Source organism: Rhinatrema bivittatum, chromosome 16 (assembly GCF_901001135.1).
Source record: "Rhinatrema bivittatum chromosome 16, aRhiBiv1.1, whole genome shotgun sequence".
Taxonomy (NCBI): domain Eukaryota; kingdom Metazoa; phylum Chordata; class Amphibia; order Gymnophiona; family Rhinatrematidae; genus Rhinatrema; species Rhinatrema bivittatum.
This window is the reverse complement of record NC_042630.1, coordinates 29,052,220-29,066,063: the sequence shown is the minus strand read 5'-3', so window position 1 is coordinate 29,066,063 and position 13,844 is coordinate 29,052,220. Positions and strand designations below refer to the sequence as shown.

The following is a 13,844-nucleotide window of genomic DNA, read 5'->3' as shown; positions in this document are numbered from 1 at the left end:
GAGCAGTTTATGATGTCCGCTAGGGTTTTGGTTATGGTGTCCGGGATTAGCAGTAGTAGTTTAGATGGGATCTGGTCTAGTGGATGAGATGAGGGTTTCATTTTCTTAAGAAGTGTTTGGATCTCTGAGGAAGTGGTGAGTTCAAGAGACTGGAGGGAGATGTCTTTATTATGGAGTGCATAATTGCTGGCTAGTGTGCCTGTATTAGGCTTTAATTGTGTTAGCAGGTTTGTGATTTTCTTACTGAAGAAGAATGCCAGCTCATCAGCTTTTGTTTGAGCTTGGTTAGGTGGTATGTCAGGAAGGTTGGCCTGAGTTAGATTGGAGACAAATGTGAATAGCGCTTTGGAGTCGAATATGATGTCATGAATCTTATGTGCGTAGAAGTCCCTTTTTGTTTTTAAAGTGGAGCTCTTGTATGATTGGAGGGCGAGTTTGTATGTAGAAAGTGTAAAGGGGGAAGGGGCTTTACGCCATTTACTTTCTTTTTGACGCAGGTTAAGTTTGAGGTTTTTAAGTTCGTTAGTAAACCATGGCTGTCTTTTTGACTCGCCTTGTTTGACTTTTTTTGTTGTCCACGGACAAAGTTTGTTTGCCACAGTTTCTGTTATAGTAGACCAGGAATTTATGGCTGCATTAGGTGATGTGACGTCTATGTGTGAGAGTTCCGTGATTAGATGATTGCTGAGTTCATCTGAGGCGCATACTTTTCTGTAGAGAAATGAGTGTTGAGGAGAGGGTTTATTGCTCGTTTGGGTCATTGAGAAGGTGGTGGAGATTGAGAAGGTGGTGGAGATTAAAGAGTGGTCTGACCAGGGAACTTTTTTGCAAGTGGGTTGTACTGAATGTGTTATACCTGAGTTCACAAAGATAAGGTCCAGTATGTGACCTGCTTTGTGGGTAGGTTCATTGATTATTTGTTTGAATCCCATTGCAGACATGGCTGTAAGAATGGTTTCGCAGCTGGTAGAGAGTGTGGTGTTATCAACGTGCAAGTTGAAATCTCCTAGGATTATCGTTGGGGAGTCTGGTTTTAGATAAGATGCTAAGATTTCTAGGAAGGGTGATGGATCCGCTTCTAGAAGTCCTGGGGGGGCATATACTAGAAGGATTTGTAGAGAGTCTGATTTGAAAAGACCTGTTTCCAATTTAGAGTCAGATTTGATTGGGTGATGAGAGAATCTGAGTTCTTTCTTTGCTGCTAGGAGAATGCCCCCACCCCTTTTTTTCTGTCGTGGGATCGAGAAAAAGTCGTAGGTCTGAGTTGGTAGTTGATTAATTAAAGCTATATCTGTAGATTTAAACCACGTTTCTGTTATAGCACAGAGGTCTGGGTTTGCATCTAGGAGAAGGTCATTTAAAATCAGAGATTTCTTGGATAGTGATTGAGCATTAAATAATATCAGTGAAAAAAGAGTGAATCCTAGAAGTTGTGTGATTGGAGTAATCATGATAGGGATAAGGGATTTGTAGGTGCGTTGATTGTAGAGTATGTTTGGTTTTCCTGTGAGTAGCGTTCGATGATGGAGAATCGGTATTGGGAGACCGTGGCACATTTTTTGCATTGTTAGGAGCTAGCTGAGTTGTCAGCGATGAAGCGACTGGATGTCAGATCAGTAGCTGAGTTGTTTAATTGATGACGTTTAGTTGTCTTGGTATTAGTTGAGTTGTCTGGTGATGGCGTCTGGTTGTCTGGGTAGTGGTTGAGTTGTCTGGAGATGGCGTCTGGTTGTCTGGGTGTTGGTTGAGTTGTCTGGAGATGGCGTCTGGTTGTCTGGGTGGTGGTTGAGTTGTCTGGAGATGGCGTCTGGTTGTCTGGGTGGTGGTTGAGTTGTCTGGAGATGGCGTCTGGTTGTCTGGGTGGTGGTTGAGTTGTCTGGAGATGGCGTCTGGTTGTCTGGGTGTTGGTTGAGTTGTCTGGAGATGGCGTCTGGTTGTCTGGGTGGTGGTTGAGTTGTCTGGAGATGGCGTCTGGTTGTCTGGGTGGTGGTTGAGTTGTCTGGAGATGGCGTCTGGTTGTCTGGGTGTTGGTTGAGTTGTCTGGAGATGGCGTCTGGTTGTCTGGGTGTTGGTTGAGTTGTCTGGAGATGGCGTCTGGTTGTCTGGGTGGTGGTTGAGTTGTCTGGAGATGGCGTCTGGTTGTCTGGGTGGTGGCCCACTCGTGCACTTTTACACTTAAAATTCCTTGGGGGGGGGTTTTAACTCGGGCCTCATGGTTGGTAGGAAATGCTGAGCGGATATGCAGACGTCCTCCCTTCTAGCTGGGGAGGACGAACGCCTGGTGGGCCAAAGATATCGTAAATGACGGCAGACAAAGCCCAAAACAGTCCATCCAGCGGAGATTTGACCACTCTGGGTGGATGCACATACAACATCCAGGATGCAAACTCTCCCCGTGTCATTTAGCCATCCCCTCAATCCTTCTCCTACCACTGCCCTCCATACCTATCCCAAGAATGGCCGAAATCCGTCCCCGGGCTGGCCGTTTCAGGTCTTCTCTTCGAGTCTTACAAGTCAACACCCATTGCCCCCTTCCATGTCTTTCCCCTAAGCTTTGTAATAATCCCCACAGGCATCGAGGTTAGTGAGACTGCGGCAAAAGAAACCTGCCCGCCCAGGCCCATTGGTTTGGGTGGTAACCACAGTCCGTCCCTGCTGCTCTCCCCAGCCTTGCTGGACGCTGTTGGCACCATTGCGGTTTAGGGTTGTGACCGCCGCTCTCTGTCGTTATCCCAGGGCTTCGTTACCATCCTCTGTGTTCATCCCAGTTGTTTTCTTTAAATTCTGTTACTGGTTTTTGTCGCTGCCATCACCTCCGGGAGTCCGTTCCATGCATGCACCTTTCCGTGAAGAAATATGCTTGGATGTTGCTCCTGAGGTCACTTGCTGAAGGCTCGCACTGTGACCTCTTGTTCTAGAATATTCTTTCCTCAGAAAAACACTTGCCGCTTGTGCCTGATTTGCACCGTTGATGCACTTGCATGTCTCTATCATAGTACCCCCGACTCGCCTTTTCTCTAGGGGCCTACATTATGTCCCTAAACCTCGTGTCCTATGGCTTCTGTGGTAAACCTGCACTATTTTTGTTCTTTCTGATCTGTGTCCAACCTGTGTTTCCTTCCAGAGGAATGGCCTCCAGAACTGAAGTCTTGCCAAGCACCTGACCAGAGGCATTATCACCTTCTCTCCCCCCCCCCGCTACTTGTGTCTCTCCTTATATACCCAAGCATCCCTAGGCTATGGCCACTGCCTTCGCACATGGTTTGCTAGCTGGAGATTATCAGAGACTATGACTTCAAGGTCTTCGGCCTGGTCAGTACACATCAACTTCTCACCTTCCATTAGATTTCTGCACCCTACCTGCACAAGACTGCACTTTTTTTTTTTGCATTTGACCATAGCTACCAAGCACTTGGCAACTCCTCCAGCTTTCTTAGATCATGTCTCATTTCTGTCTGCTCCCTCAGCGGTGCCCCCTCTGTTGTGGATGACTTACTGCACTGCAACAGACTGGGCAGAATGAGAAGTGATCGAAGAAGGCTTGAGGAGTGGCCGAGTGCTTAGCAGCTATGGACTGAGTCCTGCAGCTGACGATGGAGTTACTGGAGGTACCTGGAAAGCTTTCTCCGTGATGCTCGCTGATGAGAGAAACCCTAACTGAGAGCCTTTCCCAGGGTACTCACGTAGTTCATTATTCCTAGTGATTGCAATGGATGCTCTGGCCCTTGGTCCTTGCTGCGTGAAGTGGTACCCAAAGCGGATGATAGATGGGCAGCTTTCCAGCATCTGTGCCATCTCCATCTCCACAGAGTCCCCAAGGTTGTGGCGCTAGAAGAGAAAAGGACATGGATTACCTTCCGGTGCCCTGATTTCCTGCACCTCTGACCAGACAGCAAATTTCTGCCCATGGCTCACCGACTTGCTTATACAATGCTTGGGAGGCCCTAACGTGCCGCCTGGATTTTACCAAAGAAAGCCCAACGACTCCCAAGAGTGGTGACTTGCAGAAGATTAGGTTTCATAAACCTCTTCCCAGACGACCATGGGAAGATGTCTCGCTCAGGTTTCACCACTACCTAATATGCAAGAAGCACTGCTGCTTGAGCATTTAAATCGGAAAAAGGAGAAGTACACTCTCTGTTCAACTACCTACTGGCCACCTAATTGCTCCCATGGATGTCTTCCCCATCCCCATGTATTCGTAAAGGTCTGCGACCTCTCACCTGGTTGTCTACTTTGAGCTCGGAGAGTGTGGTGTTCTTCTTCATTGCCTGGAGGATATCCATCATGCCCGCACTCGTGATGAAATTGGATTCAATGTTCAAGCTCTGGAGGGTCTTGTTCTCCTTTAGCATCTGAGCTGCAGCCTTCCAAAGACCCAGAAGAAAGGACAGTGTGTGATTTTCCAACATGGGTGCAAAGCATCGGGCAGGGAGGACGTTACTCCCTACCCTGATGGTCCTCCGCCTACCTGGTTGGTGATGTCATCACCCCGGGACAGTCTCTGCCTTTCATTCCCTGAATACAGATGTACAAGCCAAACCCTCTGTCCCCCACAACGATGCAACATTTTAAGCAGAAACCGATCTAACGTGCTCATTCATGGACTTGATTTTAAATAAATCCGTAAACATTTTTGAAACCTGCCTTAGGCTGGTTTCAGTTCTCAGGAAAACGGGAACAAGAAAGACATTAACATCCTTCTACACACGGGAACCAAAGTTGCATTTTAGGACGAGGAAGGTCATGGTACACAGCCGGCACCATTTACCCTCCTCACCGCATTGGAAGCCGTGTTAAGTGCGTTTGATGGCTGAAAATGATTTAACTCTGCAGTTTAACGCCAGCAGGGTCTTGGTTTTCTTAACTCCTTTGGTGACGAAGCTGAATGGGGCTCTCGCAGCCCGCGCCTCATGATCACAGACTCTGCTTCTACTATTGGACAGAGGATGCCGGCGGGGCTTACGTGAGCCACGGGATCGTTGCTCCGAGTTGCCACCAGGCTTAGCTTTTTGACCTGGGTGTTTGTTTTCATGGCCTCGCAGATCTCTTTCAAGGTGGGAATAGGAATGTCCTAAGAGAAAGAGAGAGAAACATTTCTGTGAAAGTCTTGCATCGCCTCTCCTCTCATAAACGTTGCGTGAACCCCTCTCATTCTCACTGGCAGTCATGTGTGAGCCCCTCTCATTCCTCTCCTCAGACCGTTTCATGCACCTAAAGCAGGCTGTGGGAGCCACCCTGTCAGTTTAGGGAGGACACCACTCAACAATTCAATGTCAGGACTGTGCACTTGGATCCTTGGCAGCTGTAGATGCCTTTTTTAGTGGATGAGCATAAGAATGACACGAGAGATCTTGTGCCGTTCATGAGGTGACAGAAAAGGGAATCTACATGGTCTGGTGAAGTCACTCATGACATCACTTTTGGGTAATTCTTAGGCCAATCTATGGGAAATCCACTTTCCTTCAGGACTTTTAACGTGGCCGGTAAAACTTTGCTCCTCGTTATCCATTCTGTAAACTCTCATTGTGAGATTCTGTGACACGCATGCCAGGACCTGAAAGTTGATTTTGTGAAGACTGGGAAGTTTTAGAAACATTTCCCCTTTGATCTCTCTCTTGGGAACTTCTTATGAGATCCCCTGTGGCAATGCCACCGGGAGACTAAATATTGTTAAATATTGAGACCTTGATATTGTTGAGATTGACCTCCTCCAGGCTCTTCTCATTGTTCTTGATCTTCTGTAGTGTCTCCTCCACGTTGGTGGGATTGGGAGGCTCATCTGGGACTGGCTTGTATTTGTCGGGTTGCACCACACCTAGTTTTAAAAATAAAGTGTGCAAATTCATTGGTTTGTTTCACCTGCTGCTGACGTCTGCTATAGGTGGAGAATGAGAAGGGATTTTTGTGTAAGAGCTTGTACACGGCGGTGCAGCGCCTATTTGGGTCAGTGTAGTGACTCTCTCCATTAGTATTACAAACTCAGAGTATTATGCAAACATCCCAAGGTTAGAAGAGTCTGATCCTGTACCCAGATTAAAATAGGATGACGAATGAATGGATAAAGAAATAGAAGCAAGTTCAGATACATCCATCCAAAGATATGCATTTATTGCTAGATTGGTGGATAGGTAAATAAATGGACATATGTGTTTGTGGGTGGATGGGTAAGTGGACATACGAGTGTGTGGATGGGTGTACGGATGGTGGACAAGTATCGGGCGTATGGATGCGTTGATATGTGGATGGATAGACAAATTGCCCATTACATACTGTTTATTCCTTCTTTGTTTGTGATAATCCCAGTGGTGATGGCATCGTAGTACTGTTTGTTGCTCATCAGAGTGTACATCCCCAGAATTGCTGTAAAGGAAATGAGTATTTTAGACATTAAATCGGGGAAAACAGGAAGGTGCTGGTCATGGGAGTAGGGAGGTGCTTGCGAGGAGATATTAATAACAGCAAAACAGAGAGAGACAAGAAAGCAGATTTTTATCCAGTCCATCCGAAATCATTGGCTCGAGGCAGCAGAGACCACAGACATTTCAGGTTTAGGGTTTTCTGAAAGTCAAGTGAGTGTTATATACTGACAGCAAATTCCAGCTTTTCTGGTTCTCGCTGATTGAAAGAGAGCTTCTGGCTGAACGGTGTGGCCTGTAACAGGATAGGGCTCCCTGCGGCACGGTGCACGATGACGCCCGAGATGCCGGAATCTGTTTCTTTTAAAAGGCCACCCAGCAGGAGCTCTTGAAAACACTTATTATCGGGTTTACACCTAGTTTTGAAATTCCTCTTGGGGGGGGGGGGGGGGGGGGGGTAACTGGTAGACTTGATTGGTTTTAACACTACGGGCAGCTGGCCTGCTTTAATGGAAAGCCTGATTAAAATTGTGTTTGCCAGGCTGTAAAATAGTGTGACGCGGTCTCCCCAGCACCGCATGCATTTGCAGGAAAGCTCTGGGTGGAAGGGACCCAGACCCTGGACAGAGTACCTTTTTATTTTAATCCGAGTTGCACGGTGGATGTAAGCAGATACCCTTGCACTGTGATGTTGCCGATTTTAGCTGCCCTGGCCCTGTGCCAGTTGCTCTCAGCGAGTCGCTGAGCTGTGGGAATTGGAGACGAAGTGGGCCGTGGCTTGTATGGTCAGATGGCTGAGCCGTGGGTGGGGGGTGGGCTGAGCCAGTGCTGGGCGAGAAGCCCCTTTCACAGCTCAAAGCTTGTACGTGGGGGTGGGGGAGTCCCTGCCATACATACCCACCAACCACACCCCTGTCTTCGCACTGTTACTCACTGGGGGTCTGCAGCATCATCCAGTAAGTATTATCTAGCTGCAGACCATCTGAGGTAAGCAGCTAAAGCAGGACGTGAATCAGCTTTTCACTTAAGGTGGCCGTCTTCCTCCTCCACCCTCGCCCCATGCGCTTACCAAAGAGAAAATCATTTAGCCATCTCTTCTCCGGCATCTCTCTGTCCAGCAGCAGCATCGTTCAGTGTTCTCTTAATCGTGCCGGGTGGGAAGTGCTCTAAAGAGAGGTCAGCCTCCACTCACGCCTGGGTCTCTGTGCTGATACTGCTGGTCAACAGGACCCATTGTGACGTGGTCACCTGGCTGCTGGACCAAAAATGCCAAGCTGCCCGGGGTAGCTTTCATGTAGAACCGGCTTCCAGCCACCGCTGAGCTGAATTTCAACCACCTTTTGAAGAGGCCTTCAGGTCCCATCCTTCTTGACCCAAGCATGGCCTAGCTTAATCCAGGCTGACCTTCATTTTAAATTTAGCTGTGAGCTGCAGGAAGTCTGATGCATTCCAGGCCTGAGAGAGCTAAATATCTGCACTTCGTTCCAGTAGCCACCAGCAAGCATTATTAAAGCAGGCCTGTCCTACACCTCTCTCTGTTGCCGACGGCTTTTCCTCACGAGCTTCTTTTCCCCCCCACACGATGAAATCCCTTTTTTTTTAAATGATTTTGAAGTGCACCTGCCACTATCTACCCTCCCTGCTTCCATGGCTTTTGGTCCCCTCTACAAGACCTGGCAACGTGAAGGCAGGAGCGGGAGGAAGTATCCGTCGCACACCCAGCACAGGCAGAGTCCATGCTGTGGATTTACAGTCCTGCTCGAGCTGTGTGGTCATCACAGCGTGGCGGGTCGGAGAGGCCACCTCCACGCGTGTTCGACTGAAGCCGGGGTGCGTGCTTTCTCAGGGGCTGGCTCGATGAGAAGGAATCCACTGCGCCGAGAGCAGCGCCTTGTATCAAGAGTTCAGGAGTCAACGTAAGGCCCGCTCGTTCAGGCAAGCTGTCCCGTGACCAGAGTGGTGTTTTTTTTTTTCAGGCGGGCTTGTGATGGCTTTTAGTTTTTTCGTTTTGTTTTGTAAGAAACTTCATGTGTTTTCGGTTTTATCGGTGCTCTGGGTCGGGTCATGCGCTGCCTAGAGCCTCGGCATTGGTGGGATATAAATACATGCATACATCAAGGCTCTCAGGGGAGATCTCGTGGCCTAAAAGAGGAAGACGCAGGAAAGCCACTGCCGCCCTGAGGCAGGCTCTGAGATCTGGCAGTGGATGCAGCTCCACTACCCCCCGCCACCCACCCTAGCAGCTTCTCCGCTGCCCCCATGCTTGCACAGGCCGTTCCCTCATTTAGAGAAGCAATCGCCTTTGCACCGCACCTTCTCTGTACGACGTCCTACACGCCTACAGACAAGCACCCCCTTCCAGTACCTACGTCCATGCCCCCTGCCCTGTCCCTGTCCGCCCTCTTCCCACGTGCATGCCTTCCCTCCCGTTACCTGCAATGTCGCACATCTCCGCGTCCGTAGCGTTGGCCAGAGCCTCCTCCAGCTCCGGTTCCAGCGTGATCTGCTCCTCTTTGGGGATCTCTCTCTTTGCTTGCTTGGGAATGAATGGCTTTCCTGGGGGGGAAAGGGGGGGAGAAAAATGCACAAAGATGAGGCTCCAGGCAGGCACGAGGAATGTTATCAGTGTATCGCTCTGGCAACACATTCACAACATCTGGAACTGGGAATGAGTGAGACCAAAGGCCCACCTGCTCTCTCCATTGGTTAATTCATTAACTTTATAAAAAGACCCTTTTAAGAGTAGCCCCTGTGACTTTCCCCCTCCCCCTCCCCCCTCCCCTTGCTGCTTTAAAGTGGCTCCAGGTCAGGAGTCGCAGGCTGAGCAAGCCCTGGTTTTGCCACATCTTATGCAGGGACTTGGTCTCCTGGTGGACTTAGAAAAATTGGAACTACGAGAGAATCTGTGGATGACAAAAACCAGGATTCCTGAAAAGGAAACGCGATAAGAAGCTGCTTAGCTGGGCAGCAGTACTGGACACTCATCCCAGAAATCATTTGCGCTGCAGCAGCTGGCGAGATCTGAGGCACAGATGTTACTGCGGCAGCTGTTAAAGCCCCCCTGCCGAACGGGTCTCCGCGTACCACCCTCCCCAGGCCTAGAACCGGCTGCGTTCCTGAGGCAGCTGAAAGAACCCTTTCCCCCCACATGCAAGACATTGGATCATCAATCTGCACCCCCTGCCCCCACAAATGTGTGTGACCGACAGCAGTACAGAGCTGGTGAGGGACCTGAAAGTTATGGCCCAGCCAAGCAGGGTAACCAACCGGCTCCATTCCTTCAGGAAAGGCTGATCCGGTCCTGGTTTTAAGCCCCATGGTGTTTTAGCCCCGCTAGGGTGAAAGGAAATACCGAACTACAGGTCCATGCATGCACTGAGGCTGGCTCAGCTTCAGCTTTCTCTTGCCCATGGGCTCTGTCGGAGCGTGTTTTCATTGAAGGGCCTCGGGCTGCCATTTTGCCGTTGCTTTGCAACAGACCTGGCTTGAAATCTTACCCCTAAAATTAAAAGAGCCCTGAATGTTTACCTTCCAGTTCAGGGCACGGTGTCAGGGGCTCCTGCACCTGTTCCAATCGGTTCTCGAGGAGGGGAAGGGGTGGTCACGGGGTGGTCCCGGAGCCGGCAGACTTGGGAACTGTAACTTTAGGTGTGGTCTTGGGGGAGGGGGCATCACTTTTGGAGGCGCTTTGTCTCCGGCAGCCAGGAAAAGGCCGCAGTTCCCCGCGCCCCCTGCAGGAGATGCCGGGTCAGAGCCATTCTGAAGCGGTGCGCAGGGCTAAATAAAATCAGGCACGGCAGCAAAACTACTGCGGACGCTGGAAGGATAGAGGGGCCTCAGCAGAGCTGCACCCAGTCCGGCTGGGGCCATCGCGCTGCTTACCATACCCTCGGAGACGACATCCTAAAACCTAACCCATGGCCATGATCTTTCCCTCTCGTATGATAAGTTGTATTCAGATTCTGCCTTTAGTGACGCTTCGGAGCGGATTGCATTCAGGCATAGCCTGCAGGAGTTAGGCCGGGCATATTAATCCCAGTCCAGCTCCATATGACATGCGTCCCGTCCCCCCCCCCCAAGTTACCCCGTTTCTCTCCGGTGTAAGGAACGAGGTCCTCGCGCTCCTTGACCTCCAGGGCCTCCTTCTCCAGGTGCTGCAGGAGGGCGTCGCGGTCGAGGGGCCCCGTCGGGCTCTTCTTCGTCTGGTCCCTCTGCCGCATCCCAGCTGGAAGGAGGACATTCTACAGAGGAAGGAAGAGAGAGCGGCTGAAAGGCTCCAGATCCCCGTTCCCTGGGGAAGGGGATCTGCGGCTTGGTGGCGTGGCGCCCTTGGGGTTGTCGGGACCCTGGAGAGTCATTTGGAGCACCTTAAAGGCTTGCTTATAGGTCATCAAAATTAACTCGGACATTTTGGATTCCAATTTTACTTTGTCCTGCCCATGAAACTGCAATGGAAGTAAATATTAAGGGCCCCAGGCAGTCTTCTCCTTTATCCTCCCCTAAGGCTGCCACTGACACAATAAGGACATAAGGAATTGCCATGCAGGGTCAGACCAAGGGTCCATCAAGCCCAGCATCCTGTTTCCAACAGAGGCCAAACCAGGCCACAAGAACCTGGCAAGTACCCAATAGGCAGAGACAAGACTGGTACTACAAGAACCCGACCTGGTCCATTAGAGATAACTTAACTCCAGCCTGTGTACACGTCTGTGTATCTGAGCACGTGTGCGGGTTTTATCTACGCGTTCCTATCTGTCTGTGTATCTGAGCACATGCGCGGGTTTTATCTACGCGTTCCTATCTGTCTGTGTATCTGAGCACATGCGCGGGTTTTATCTACGCGTTCCTATCTGTCTATGTATCTGAGCACATGCATGGGTTTTATTTACGCATTCCTATCTGTCTGTGTATCTGAGCACATGCGCGGGTTTTATCTACGTGTTCCTGTCTGTCTGTATATCTGAGCCCATGCATGGGTTTTATCTATGTGTTCATGCCTCTCTATGTATGAGTGTATGCCTGTGTTTTTATGTCAGTGAAAAGTCCTAAAGGCAACAAGCAACAACAATCCAAATGAAACTAGGAGCCAGCTCTTACAGGCAGACCCTCAGAGAGCCTGTAGCCAACATTCAAATATAAAACAATGACACAAAAAACGATGGATGATGTTATATATTTGAAAATCCAATAAAATATAAATTAAAAAAAAACTGTGACGACACATGAAAGCAAAAGACAATCGCCAAGGCTTTTGAGGCCCTTTCAGCTTCAGGTGCAGCCTCTGGCCCTCCTGTCCTCCCCCCCCCCCATCGATTGGCCCTGCTTATAGCTTCAAACCGCTGCTATCCATCCATTTAAAGCAGTACAGAGGAGGTGTAGATGAGACCAGACAAACGCATGCACAAGCTGTGCTCTTGCTCTTTCCAGCTGTTACTTCTAGAGATGCAGATGTGAAATGTGTTTTGGGGGAGGTGGGGGTTTCTCTCCCTCAGCTCAGATTGGAGGGTCTTATGCTCTGCTTTTACAACCAACAGAGGTGGTGGATACTCCTTTTGTTGTTATTAAAAAATGATTTGCACACAATTCATGGTGAGTTACATTAAACCAAGATGCGATTGTGGCTTTATTGTTTGCCGGGTTTATCTGTGTCTGGGCGCGTGGGTCAGCGAAGCCTCACCTCAGGATCCATCTCCTGCAGCTCCACGTCCAGCTGATCGAGCTCCTCGGCCGTCATGCCCCGCAGGATCTCATCCTCGTCTATGTCCCGGTACTTCTCCAGCTCCTTCTGGTACGACATGGCTGGTAGAGGGGTGAGCCTGGGAAGGCACAGGCAGGTCATCCCTTAAAAGCGGCAGCTGCCAGACACAGTGCAATCTACTGAAAAACATCCCCTCCCCCCCCCCCCCCCCCCCCCCTGCAATATCCTCTGGTGCCTGCGAATAACTCCTAGCCCTGCTTATCACTCCTAGGCACACACACAAGAGAGCCGCTCCACTCCCAGCCCCGCCCATCATGAAATGACTACCACCCTCACTGAACAGTTTTGGAGCACTGCAAGGTGTACCTAGCGCTGTACAGCAGCTCATAAGAGACAGCCCCTGCTCGGGGGGACCTCTCCTGCCCACGGGAGACATTTCTAAGTGCCGCCCGGGATCCCTGCACACTGCAGTCCCTTTATAATCAATAGACTGGGGGGGAGCGGAGAGATTTTTTGTCCTACTTCCCTTCCACGGGGGAATAGGGACAGAGTTCTCCCCCCTGTTCTGCTCCCAGGGGCTCCCATCTTATAGCCAACAACTTCGGGGCAGGAAAAAGGAGCCAGATAAAGCAAACCAACCAGTACCAAAAAAAAGATGAGGAAGCAGTTGGATAGAAACGATCCTGTTATCAGGATAGAAGTTCCTGCAGTCTGCATTAATTGCTGGGAGCCACGACTGGGAATGGGATCACCTTCGCGTCACGTGGTCTGTGTGTGTGCCATTACTTATAAGGGCCAGCTTGGATCCATCGCGTACACAGCGTCGCCCTTAAAGGAACTTACAAGGTCATCATTTCCAGTTAAGGCCTTCCCTGGGGCAGCACCTCTCTGCCTCTGGACCGATGGCTGTGGGGGAACATACACTGCTCACCTACCCAACGCAGAAGACTGAGGGGGCCAGCTCATCCTTCTGTACCTTGCTCTACTGTGCAAACCAAAAATCGCCTGTTCTGCATTCCTACGAGAGCGGCAGATGCCTGGAATCACCGCCCAGCAGAGCAGCACGCACTAAAACCATGACGGAGTTTGGGCAGGCCTGGGTTCGACACAGCGGGCAGCAGTGAGGACCTGAGAGAGATATGGCTGCAAAGCAAGCAGCGCTGCTATAGAGAGGGGACACAGGCCAGACCGGATAGGCCAAGTGGCTTTTATCTATGGAGAGCAACAATAGCAGGAGAAGTCAGACATTAAGTAGCAGGGTTAGCCTTCCTCAGATCAATGCTTGCTGTGAAACTCAACACGACCAGGACATCGCCCGCTCGGTGCCACCATTGCATCCCCCTCTCCTCTTCCAACAGCGTCACGCCTCCTTTTCATTTCTGAGTTATAACTGAAGTAAGTATCTCTCAGCCCAGCAAAGGGCCAGCAGGACTCCAGCTTCCATATTATCTCACTTTGGGATGGTTTGACCTGGACCAAGGGACAGGTCATAAAAGGCAACTGATGTACTCAGGGGCTGGATGGCCCTTCCCTCCCCTCAGTTTGCAGGACAGAGCAGAAGCATGGTGATTACCGAACAAGACCAGCGGGGGTCAGTCCCTTCCATATGTAGGGCAGCTGACCAAGACCTCCAGGCCCAGCCTCTGTCCATGTTCTTTTCCTGATGCCATACTTGCACACCCTTCATTTCATTTTAAAAAATTTATTAAACGCCTAACACAGAATGGCCTAGGCGATATACAAAATAAACAGACATAATAATAAAAACAATGACATAAAAATAACAT

At 50.0% G+C, this 13,844-nt stretch overlaps 1 protein-coding gene across 1 annotated transcript in view; it reads right to left on the bottom strand.

The window, feature by feature from the left end:
• TMOD4 (tropomodulin 4) overlaps nucleotides 1-13,844 on the bottom strand; it is a 29,923-nt gene that overhangs the window by 7,640 nt on the left and 8,439 nt on the right. Inside the window, exons 2-9 of the mRNA XM_029580647.1 lie at nucleotides 12,037-12,175; nucleotides 10,444-10,600; nucleotides 8,793-8,915; nucleotides 6,274-6,363; nucleotides 5,688-5,818; nucleotides 4,967-5,074; nucleotides 4,224-4,367; nucleotides 3,684-3,828 (exon numbers count right to left, since the gene is read on the bottom strand). Coding sequence (XP_029436507.1) covers nucleotides 3,684-3,828; nucleotides 4,224-4,367; nucleotides 4,967-5,074; nucleotides 5,688-5,818; nucleotides 6,274-6,363; nucleotides 8,793-8,915; nucleotides 10,444-10,600; nucleotides 12,037-12,156 — 1,018 coding nt within the window. The 5' untranslated portion in view covers nucleotides 12,157-12,175. The remainder of the gene's footprint in view (nucleotides 1-3,683; nucleotides 3,829-4,223; nucleotides 4,368-4,966; nucleotides 5,075-5,687; nucleotides 5,819-6,273; nucleotides 6,364-8,792; nucleotides 8,916-10,443; nucleotides 10,601-12,036; nucleotides 12,176-13,844) is intronic.